General features: G+C 38.2%; 3 protein-coding genes across 3 annotated transcripts; 1 reads left to right on the top strand and 2 right to left on the bottom strand.

Annotated features, from left to right (window-relative positions):
• Positions 1-4,707: 4,707 nt before the first annotated feature.
• Positions 4,708-8,058, bottom strand: Vps51 (vacuolar protein sorting 51). Its single transcript, XM_031987197.2, has 10 exons — positions 7,891-8,058; positions 7,678-7,812; positions 7,384-7,605; positions 6,703-7,298; positions 6,420-6,633; positions 6,119-6,343; positions 5,705-6,039; positions 5,465-5,642; positions 5,134-5,246; positions 4,708-4,941 (listed from the first exon to the last, which is right to left on the bottom strand). Exons 1-10 carry the CDS (start codon positions 7,969-7,971, stop codon positions 4,821-4,823), a joined length of 2,220 nt encoding a protein of 739 aa, XP_031843057.1. The 5' UTR covers positions 7,972-8,058; the 3' UTR covers positions 4,708-4,820.
• Positions 8,059-8,150: 92 nt separating this feature from the next.
• On the top strand, positions 8,151-10,982 carry LOC116431568 (uncharacterized). Its single transcript, XM_031987198.2, has one exon. It carries the CDS (start codon positions 8,525-8,527, stop codon positions 10,451-10,453), a length of 1,929 nt encoding a protein of 642 aa, XP_031843058.1. The 5' UTR covers positions 8,151-8,524; the 3' UTR covers positions 10,454-10,982.
• Positions 10,967-11,486, bottom strand: LOC143175192 (uncharacterized). Its single transcript, XM_076373034.1, has 2 exons — positions 11,343-11,486; positions 10,967-11,267 (listed from the first exon to the last, which is right to left on the bottom strand). The coding sequence occupies exons 1-2, from the start codon at positions 11,482-11,484 to the stop codon at positions 11,074-11,076; spliced, it is 336 nt and encodes a 111-aa protein (XP_076229149.1). The 5' UTR covers positions 11,485-11,486; the 3' UTR covers positions 10,967-11,073.
• Between the last annotated feature and the right edge of the window lie 35 nt (positions 11,487-11,521).

Below are 11,521 nucleotides of genomic sequence, written 5' to 3' on the forward strand. Positions count from 1 at the left end.
TACAATGGTCAAAAGTGTCGCGAGGATTCAAAGTATTTATAGAGTAACACGGTTAATTTAACGCTAGAGTTGTGTCTGTAATTGTAATGAGATTTAATTATGCGTGAAAGTACAAATGGAGATTAGATACTTTAAGATAATTATTTGAATATTGTGTTCTAAGTTCTGATTTGATACCTGTGGTGTGCAGTTGAGAATCGCGGGCTTGCTCGATGAAGCGTTCTCGAAGCTGATTGGTCCAGAGATCCCATTTCCGGTTTGAAAGTTAGATTTTCAGTGTAGTGTCTTCCCGCTCCGGTATCGTTAATCTCCCCGTTAAAATTTGATTTTATAAGGGCAATAGGTCGAATAATATTCCAGTGATTCGATAAAAGTGACAATAATAACGAGCTCGATCGAATTTGCGCAATGGGAAACAGGTTGGTCGACGATCGAAGTAGAGATTTCTTTTCGAAATTGTTCGTTGGCGCGAGCGGACCTTCCCTGGTACTGGCCATTGTTGATCGGTCGTCCAAGGATTCGTAAGTAGCAAATTTTCATACGCAATTCAATTATTCTCTTTAAAATATCGAACAAGTAGAAACTTCTCAAAGAAACGAATATGAAACTCGAGAATGGGAAAGTTATGAGGGACTAGCTCGCCCCTGATATCCACCGTAGTCTTTGCGTCCCCGCGTGGAAAGTAATCGTGCCGAGGTGAATTTCTAACTGATCGCCTACGGTACTACTACTTAGCACACGGGCCAGCAATTGAAAAGTGTCGAGGCAATTTCGCCGAGGGTTCTTCCGCCCTCGACAATTGACGGTAGACTGAGTTTCACGAAATTCAAAGCGAGATATATACGCCTCGACCGGGCCAAAGTTCAAATTTTCCGTTGACGTTACCTCTTGACCAACGGTTTTCCTTATCTCGTCTGGCATCGGTCATTCGTCAAGTTTCTCATAGTCATCGTAATCGAAGACATGTATTATTCATTTATTAAATATTCTTGATTACTCGTTCGATTCATCGATGCTGTTCTATACGGTGAGACATCTGTCGTGAAGATAACCTAATTTGCGAACGTAACAGCGGGCGCGTCATTTTCCCGCCGACTGTTATGGTCACAAGTCAAAATGTCTTCCAAGAGTCGATTGTTACATTTCTCTTACCTGCGAAAATAAAAATAACGTTACAGTATTCGGGTAAAATTGCGCTCAAATTTTTTAAATATTTCAAAAGAATTCTACGTTATATGGAAATTCTGAATAATATATTAATCTCTTTATGAATGAAGTTTTTTATGGATAGAAAGAGAAAATTTAAAGTAAATAATTAAAATAGCTATAATTCATATGGTCATTGTGATTTATCCTGAAATTAATTTGAAATGTTCCTTGAGGAAGATAAAATATCAAATAAAGTACCCATTACAAAATATCCCTACGATATTTCACCAAGAGCGACTAATGAAATGAAATTAGTCATTAATAATCATTGAAACCATCAGCACAGAACATTCATTTCCAGTTTCCAACACAAAAGAAACAACTAGTCGTAGAGCCATTTATCTTATTTACAAAACTGACTCGATCCCACAAACCTAGAAATCTCCTAAGTTTCTCAAACACGTTTCCCAAACCAAACAACGTGTTCATCCTCGGATGAATCATCAGCTTCCGCTAACATTTTCGGTCACCGTTCATACTTATCCTATCCCCTAAGAGTTAGGAGGGGTGGTACACTCGGAAACAATGTCGCCCTAGTTTCCTTTTTTTCCATTAACCCCTCCTCCTATAATGTCGAGTCAGACTCGCGATGAATATTTTCAATCGAATTCAACGAGACTGAATGTTATTTACTTATTTTTCATACAAATGAAATGTTATTTAATATCAATCTTTAACCTTTAGAATACACGTAGACGCAGAATAAACAACGAATTCTTTTCTTTTTTCACTAAATCATTAGTGATATCGTAGATTTATCAAGCAGAGTTGTGAAAGAAATCATAGGACAAGGGGTTAATTAAGCAATTGATGTATAATTTAGCTTCATACGTTGAAGATTTTCTGTTTCGAAGAGTCTTTGTCCGCGAAGGGTTAAGCACACTTGAAATTGAAAAACGGCACAAGGGGATCGTGACTAGCCTGTGCGTGCCCATTTATTTGAACAATATTTCAAGCGCGTAGATAGATTGAAGACCGTACCAGGGCTAATGGCGTGCCACGCGGTGCGCGCCCGTATGCGCTCCGCACGCAATGAACGTGGTCAATTTCACGATAATCGTCCGAACCCCCGTGCATTTCGGATCCGTGTCCGCGGTCCGATTTTCTCATGCGGGCCCATTTTACCGATATTCTTTTATTTTTTCCTCGCGTTCCTCCGTCGAGAGAGGCAATGGTCGCCGCCACGCACCACCTTTTTATTAAGATACAATCCCCGTTACTGCCATCGCTGGCGATCCATTGTGCATCGATTAGGACGATACACCAGGGGACCCTCCCCCGAGACCTCAACCTGTTAACCGTAGAAGACGCGTCAATTCCTATTCATCTGTATTCCCCGGTTTATCCGGCGAGGCATTCTTCAATCCAATTCCATCGTTCGTTTACATCGCGCGCCTCGCGAGACGCACAATGGAATTCGTTCCCGCTTCCGTTTGGCTCGGACCTTTGTGAATCGCCAGGAGGAAACTTATTCCGGGCCAATTGGACGGCAACTGTTTCATTTGGACGCAATTGCCATCGGCGATTAGGTGTTTTTCACTTCGGAGTACTTTGAACGGATTGGATTCGTTTTAGAAAATACGGTCGTTGAACGTGTAACACTTTAGTCGATTCGATGGAAAATTGATTGTCCAGTTGGGGAACAAGATCTCTTTTCAAAGGAGAAACTTGGTGTTCCGAATTTACACTATTTTGATGGGCAGTCGAACCATATGTTCGTTAGGGTTCGCTGTTGGTTTCTCCTTAAAGTTCCAACGCGGCGAAACGTGGATCTTCATTGATGATCTTCGAAATTGTTCCAAGCACAGCAATGATACAGTCACACACTTCTTTAATTTCTCGAGTAATAAACGTTCGTATCGTGGCAGTTCACGCTATAATGAACATAAATTTCAGGAGCACACTGTTTCTCGCGTGGCGCGGAAGTCACACACGTGCACAGGTGTTTTCTGTGATCACGAGTGTCGCGCGACTGTTATGGCAATGATATCGGTTCGCGGTCGAACGAGGGATATACGTTTTATCTACATAAATGGGAACAGAAGGCCTTTTCGGTGGCATTGTCTGGTGGTTCTTAAGGAAAACGAACAGAAACGTACATTTTTTTACATTGGAACTACTAAACAGATCAAGGTTTAGATTTCTCCTTTGAAATTTTCAAAAAAGATACTAATAAAAACGAGATAATTGAACGTATACTAAAATAAATTACTGATACTGGGATATTAATACGAATTAATAAAATAAGTAAGGTTAAATGTGAAGTTGCGTGCAGTTTAATCAATTGGTTCACCAGCGTGCATTCTAAAAACAAATCGAAATCTTAACGACTGAATTATCGTAGTTTATACACGAAAAAACGTGTTATGCAATCGGACTGCTCGGTAGTTCTACTGTTAAGGCCGTCGACTCGGCTGAAGACGCGATTTAATTCAGTCCGAGGGAAACTCGGCGGATTTTCCGTGGATTTCCAGGGAAATTCATGATTGAACGAGGGAACGGCCACGGCCCCGGCCCGAGTAATTTAGAAGAGTTTATTAAATTGGGTAGAATGCTGTGCGTAGGCCCACGCCGGATACTCGGAGAATGAATCTCATCCAACGAGAGGAAGTTCGAATTAACTCGAGCCACTGCCAAGGGGGTACGGCAGAACCCCATATACGTTATAAGCTCTTGTCCCATTTTGTTCTTCGCGCATTCGTGCGCCGCGTACCGCGGGAACCCGTGTGTAAAACGAATTTTCGTCGAGGGCGAACAACGACGATCCGATCCGATAACCAACACCGCCGCACATACAACGGAACATTGCATAATTCAATTGAATAACAGATAAGAGAATTGAATCGAGCATAGCCGAGAATATCTACTTAAAATTACATAATCGCATTAGATCTTTCTTCTGTTTTCAATCTTCAATTCCTCATTGTTCCAATCATCGTATTACAAACTCTATTGCTGTTGATCGAGTTAACTGACCGAGCAGCCATGATTTCATTAATATTTACTCGGCGCGAGGACGTTGGATATTTGAGAAACGAGCGAAATGTTTGCCCGTGAAGCTGCTCGAGGGGCTCGCGTGGAAATCGATGAGATTTACGCGATAATAACGTTCGAAAGTGCAGAATGTGGCTGAGAATTAAGACTTATTAGAATCATTTGACCCTGGCTTCTTATAGCGTACTAAGACTTTGATGAGTTTATTTTATCCGGTGCTAAGGTGGAGGGGAGGAACGAATGAAAGGAGACGAAAGAAATGAAACGGGGAAGGGAAGAGAATCGAGCGTCGCTCGACACGCTGTCGCGTGTTAGCGCTTCGGCGCTGCTGCCAGAGGCGTGTTGAGGCTCGAAAACTGCGTGGGCGATCGCTTTAAGAAACGAATAAAAGGACAGAGAAATGAATTAGGACCGAAGGAGCGAGGTCCGGCACGGGTCTTCGCCATTAGATTTATTCATGGAATGTACACAGCGCTTCGCGTATCAAAAATACGAAAAAACATGCTCGGTGTTATGCGATGCTATTTACTTATTTACAGAAATAACAGGTCAGAACAATGTGTGTATACTAGAAAAGACTGTACAACGTGTGACTTGTATAACACTCGAGATCATCTTCACTCCGCTATTCGTCCTCCGTCGCAAATAATGTCGACCACGCTCGGGTCCATTAAGTTCGGCTCCAAGCATCTGTGCACAGCGCTTCCCAGTATTTCGTCCAGCAGGCAGTTTACGACACTTGAAACGAAAATTTCAATTGATCAGTTTCATCCCCTGCGAACTGTCTCGTTGAAATTTGTTGAAGGGAGCAAGAACCATTTAAACGTAGAATGGTTATCCGTTTGTTACTAGAAATCTCATTTAAACATGAGCTTCAACGCGCAGGGTGGAAATTTAGTTGTCAATAGTCTTTCGGAAAATGGGACTTACTTCTCGTCAGAGACGAATCTCCACAAGTACAGCTGCAGGTAATGGGTGTCGACCTGGATCTGCTGCAGGCCATATTTGCTGAACGTCCGTAATCTGATGCATTCCAGGAATGTCTATAAATATCGGAAAGGTTATATCGTTATCAACGAGCCGACGATGAATTCTCGGTAGCGTGGTGGTCAGGGCGTGTTGCGTAGTATGCGACGCCGAGAGAACGAAGTTATCCTCGCTCGCGCGCAAAGTGGATAATGACCGTGCCATTTTATCATTGTGGCCGGCCGACAGCACCTGTCTCTATTACCCGGTACTCTGTCTGCTAAAAGTATTTCACCTTTAAACTGATCTTGATGATCCCGGTGAGAATGGAGGCCTTGTTGAATTGCACCGACGAGAAGATCTCGATCCGCGGGGAGAACAGTTTATGGATTTTGTTCACCAACGAGGACTCTATGTGGCTGGGCGTGTAGGATGACCAACTGGACCTGTAGTGGTGTCTCGACACGCTTACGCTGGGAATTAAGTTCAGGATTTAACCGAGATTGAACGATGATTTGTTTTGTTAGTCCTGTACCTTTGGGTCTTCCTGCTGCTGTCGCTGCTCCTGTCCACCTGGCCATCCGAATCGCCGAATAGAAAGGCAACTTGTGAATCGATTACCGTAACGTCTTCCACTATCCTCTTCATCACGGGCCTCACTGTTCTCGGCTCGATCGTGTGCAACCAATCCCTCGTCTCCACCGATTTCCTTATCAATCGCGACACCGCTAAGCCTTCAATACGAACGTAATAATTTAATAAATTCTGAGCAGCTTCCTGGAACTCCTTGCATAGCTCTGTGTCAGACGTAATCACGTTCCCCGAGCATGTGTACTGCTCTATGTTCAGCAGCTTGTCGGTTGTCGTGAGCTGAGATTAGAATATGAGATGTTAGGTTCTGTTGAGTAAGTTTGTCATCATTTATTGAACCTTATTTGCTGTAGCCTACCAAGTATTTGATGTTATTCTCTTTATATTCTATGCACATTTTACTCAGTAAGAGTAAAAGGGTTGGTGGACATTTGGGGATGTCGGATCCAGTACAGAATCCACTTGCTGTTGCCACTAAGTGGTGGAGAAAGCCTACTACCAATCCTTCCCTCACTTCATCCACGCAGAAGTTTTGGAGGAACTGTGTTTTTAAACTGAATGACAAGTCTGGTTGTAGGAACACCTGAAATAGAGTTTTAGTCAGTTGCTTGTTGAAATAGTGTGTTGGAGTTGAGGAATAATAATGGTAAAATATGGACCAATAGATCTTGGAGAACTCCTTTAACTTTCTTTATGATGGACATGATAAGAAAGGGTATAACTTCTGCTAGACCACCTTCTTGATTTTCGTAAGTTTTGGTCGCCACAATTTGTCTGACTTTTCCGAGCGACTCGCTTAAGTGTTGCTTTAAATTGTCTAAATGATTGCGACATTGTTTCCTGCCTGCACTGATGACAATGTCTGTGCCAGTCCTGGTAATTAAGGAAATATGTTTAATGTCTTAAACTTAGATTTGGTTTAAAAATGATATTGTTTACTACCTTGCAAACTCTGTTTCTTTGCACAACATATTCATTGCTTGTATTTTTCTATGAAATTTATCTAAGGCTCTAACTAAGACTGCTGTATCAGCCACGTTTTCTACTCTTTTGCTAATTAAATCAAAGTATTTCTTCATGTTCTTCATAATAAAATCATTCAAACGTGCGATGGCTTTTGTTTCAAAATCATCAGAAAAGTCATTGTCTTCTACTAGCTCTCTATTCACAAAGAGATCATTGTAAGATGCAACAATAAGGCACAGATCACTAAGAAATCCAGAACTAGCCATATCTACAAAGTCTGAAATATCATTTTCGCATATGTCTTTTAAATTGTCTAATTGCTCTGTCAGCCTTTGATCTGCATGTGTTAAAAATTCATCACATAAAGAATCAGCTGGTTCTTTTAATTGTAATAACAGATTCACATTTTCAGCCAGAGACTTAGTTGATGCATCCCTCTTGTGAAATTGATTTCTTAATCTTGACTTCAGTTCCTCTAAAATTTCTTTACAGTCTTTCTCTATTCCTTGGAAGGATGGCATGTTGCCATATTGATTTAATGCACGCTGTGCATGAATATAATCTTGCACTGCCTGAAGGAATCACAAGAAACATGGTCCAATTAAAAAAACGATGCAACTATAAAATTAATCTTGTGTTGTAAAAGAAAATATCAACCTCTGCATAATTTTCCTCATTCATCTTATCTTTCAAATTGCTAGGTAACTTAAATAGGAATTGTAATTTTTTTAAAAGGGCATGGACGGAAGATAATTTGGCAATTTGATTTCTAGTGCCTTGCAATGTTGATGAAATCTGTTCAGAGAAGGATGTGATACTATCCATATTTTTTGCCAGCAGGTCCATACTCTCTTCCATTTCTTTAAAATCAGTCTTCATCTAGAAATTAAAAAGAGATACTTTTTATAAGATAAAATAGTTTACACGACAAACATTATATGCATTGTTTACCTTCCTAATAGTATCTGTAGCAGATATAAATTTATTATAATTTTCATACACTAATGTTTGCATATCCGAATGCAATGTTTGTGTGTTTTTTATAATTTCAGTTTCATGGTCCATGATTTGTTTTAATGTACATTCCTGTCAAAGTAAAAAACAATTCCAATTTGTACTGTCAAATTGATATAAAATAGGATCACACAAGAATAACAGGCTTACTTTGATTAATTTTTGAAAGTACATATCGGCATTGAAGTGTGGTCCATCAATACCATAAGGATTATTAGAATTCTCTGCCATTCTGTATTTTTTCTATCACAACTGAGCCACTTTGACAGATGGTTTACTACTGAATACAATGTTAGGTTAGCTCATGGACTGCCAACTTGGGCACCCGTTTTACGTAAGGTTAGGTAAAAAGACGCTGTGACGAGTAACATAACCTCCTCGAAATTGCAAAGAAAGCGCAACAAGTGCAATAAAGCGTGAAGAAAGTGACCTTGCAAGTTTACTTTCGAAGTAAAAGTGTTTAAAGTAAATTTTAGTTTTTCGATCTTTCCTAGAAACAGTGTGTTTCATGAGGACATTGGAAATTTAATGTATGCAGAGTATCGAAAATAATGAAGGGGTTATTACATTGTATCGTTGAATTTTATTGCATGAACATTCTAAAATCGTATCGCGTGCAGAAAGATTATGAGAAGATCATTTAAGGGTTAATTAGTATGAGAACTTTCTCAGTCACGATTGTCAGAAAAATTCTCTGACTCGAAGATAACCTCTCCCATTGTGTGTATGTCAAGATGATATTTTTCATTTGACGAAAACACAGGAATACAAAGTAATTGAGAAAATGCCACACCCGTGTGTTGTGTGCGGCCGTTCACGTATGAATCCCAATAACAGGGAAGAAGAGTATATGTTCTTTGGATTCCCCGTTAACGATGAGGCTCGATGCAGAAAGTGGTTGGAATTTTGCTGCCGCGAGGATTTGTACAAACTTACGAAAAAGCAGCTGCTTCAACGTATGGTCTGTTCCAAGCATTTCGATAAGAAAGATTTTTTAAATGAGTACTTCGACAGATTAAATAGTACCGCTGTACCTTCAATTTATGATCCAAAACAAAGTTTATACAACATAACGTGTGTACTGTGCGGTCGTTCCCGTCGAGATCCACCAAGTTTGGATTATGATGGTGCAACTTTCCATCATTTTCCTGGCGAAGAATTTCGTTGTTTGAAATGGCTTGATTTTGTTGGCGTTGATTCATACTATAGATTAACCAGAAAGGAAATTTTATTCTGTTATATTTGTTCGAAACATTTTGATGACTCTCAATTTATGTCTGGTTACAAGAGTAGACTAGTAGATAATGCTGTACCTAATATTCGCAACTCGGATCAGTTGGATGGATCTGAACAATATATTATGGAATTTGTATCAGACTTAAAGCCATATGGTTCTCCAGAGAAACCAAAAAAATTAGATCCTTTACCACCAGCTGTTTTAGAAAGTCAAGCATGTGCTGCGTGTGGTAGATCAAGATCTGATCCTAGAAACAAAGTGGAGAGATATAAGTTTCATCCTTTTCCTGCTTATGAGATTGGAAGGTGTTTAAGGTGGTGTCAATTTCTAGGTAGAGAAGATCTGTTGAAGATGTCACCAAACCAGATACGAAAATTAGTACTATGTTCCAAGCATTTTCAAACAGGACAAAGTTTTCATAAAGTAGGTCCATGTGATGCAGTTCCAACTATAAAAGATGTGTCACAATTGAATTCTGTCAATTCCACAGAACAAATTGAAGATGAACAGGATACTATAGACGAATCAAATTGTACTAATACGACTAAAGGAGTTAAGAGACAAGGATTTATAAGACCTTTAGTATCTAGTAAAAAACCAAAGGTAGATAATAAGCCTACTCCTCTTGCTAAGAAACGTGGAAAGTCTAAAAGGCCAACACTTATCAACATTCCAAGACCTGATCCTAATAATATAGAAAATCGAGTGATAAGGAAGTTGCCTCTTCCAGCTAACTGGAAAATTCAATTTACAGATCAGCTTCAACCAATTACAATAGCCAACAATATTACATCAAATATTACAAACAATATACAAGGGAATATAAAGAAAGTAATCTTACCGTTTACTGGTGACATATCGAATTTAGGTGCTCCTATACCAGTGAACAGTTTGTCCAGCATTCCTCCAGGTTTATTAATTAAAATCAATCTTCCTGAACAAGAACAACAGAAAACAGTAAAAATTAATAAGAAACAGACTAGGACAAAGATTACTCATATTCCTACTACCTCTAATGAAATTGATACAAGACAGCAAGTATGGGTAAAAAATGAACAAGCATCAGTTACATTGCCTGTAATAAAACAGACTAATCAGGATGCAGAAAAAAACTTAGTTGAATTTCTGGCGATCTCACCAGAAGAAACAGAAGTTAAAATGACTGCTGATGAATTGGAAGTGCACGAAGAAGTTGTTTTACCACATTCATTGGAAGTATTGGATGAGGAAGCAGCTAATGTGAAAGAGGAACAGTTTTATCAAGACTTTGAAGAAGTAGAATGCTTGACTCCCAAGCAAGAGAAGCCAGTACAGCGTAAAAAAGTGTCAGGAACAATGCGAAGAACAATTTTTCCTATTAGAAGTGAAGTTAAATACTTCTTGAGCAAACTTGCACCCTACATGCATAGACTTCCCAGAAAAGCTAGAGCACAAATAAAACTTTCGATCGTTAATATGGTGATTGATCAGTTATAAGTTTACTAAGGAATAAATAAATAGTATTTTTAAGGGACTATAATTGAAAGCAAACATTTTAAATATACGCGCGTATACAAATTCCTTGTATATTCAAAGTAACCAAGTATATAGTCGTTAAATGATAATAGCTAAGAAACATTATTTTTATTATATATTTATAAAAGAATGGTGATAGGTATGATAATAATTCTAGATTACAGATTTGGTAGAGTACAAATGCTATTTGTAGTAAATTCTTTGACCATTTTTATGTCATTTGTTTTACTTAATTGTTGAGATGTACATTTTTAAACTTTAAGAGGCATTGCATTGTTGCAAAAATTTATCAAAACTTGATAATTTGTTTTGATCAATTATATTTATACATATGTACATACATGTATAAACATACACACGTACATACACACATCATGCAAAAAATAGAATTATAATGATTATGTTGCAAAGAAAATGTGTAAAAAGATTTATTGTATGATAAAATTTTGTGAGAGAATGAAATACAAGATAATAATTTGTTTAAACGTAATTCTTTTGTCAATTAAAATTTTTTTTTAATTGTATAATATTCAGAATTTATTTAATATATTTAAAATTCTTAAAATAGGTATCTTGATTATTTACCACAATTTCCAAGTTAATTTTACAGACTTTAAGGAGATTGTATCTAATGACACAGGTATCCATATTTTGTCTATATTACTTGCATTAATATTCGTCTTTTTTTCAAAATACTGAATTATAGGTTTAGATATATCTTTGTTTACTTCCATATGGTTGTTTATCCATAATACTTCTGCGGAAGCAATTGGTTCTAGGATAAATCGATCACATTAAAATATTTATGTTTATTATAAAATATAATGCATGTAGTTTCAGTTTTACTCACCGATGTTTACCTTCGACAATAATTGGTTTCGTGTGCCAATGCCATAAGATATAAATTTCTTAATTACATTCTGGTATTCTGCACAGTTGCACAATATACCAAGCGGATGTTCTATACAATTTTCAGATTTGTGATACATCATTTTTTATCTATCATAATTGTCGTGTTATCTGGTATAA

The sequence above is a fragment of the Nomia melanderi genome, chromosome 13, assembly GCF_051020985.1.
Source record: "Nomia melanderi isolate GNS246 chromosome 13, iyNomMela1, whole genome shotgun sequence".
In the NCBI taxonomy this organism is placed as follows: Eukaryota; Metazoa; Arthropoda; class Insecta; order Hymenoptera; family Halictidae; genus Nomia; species Nomia melanderi.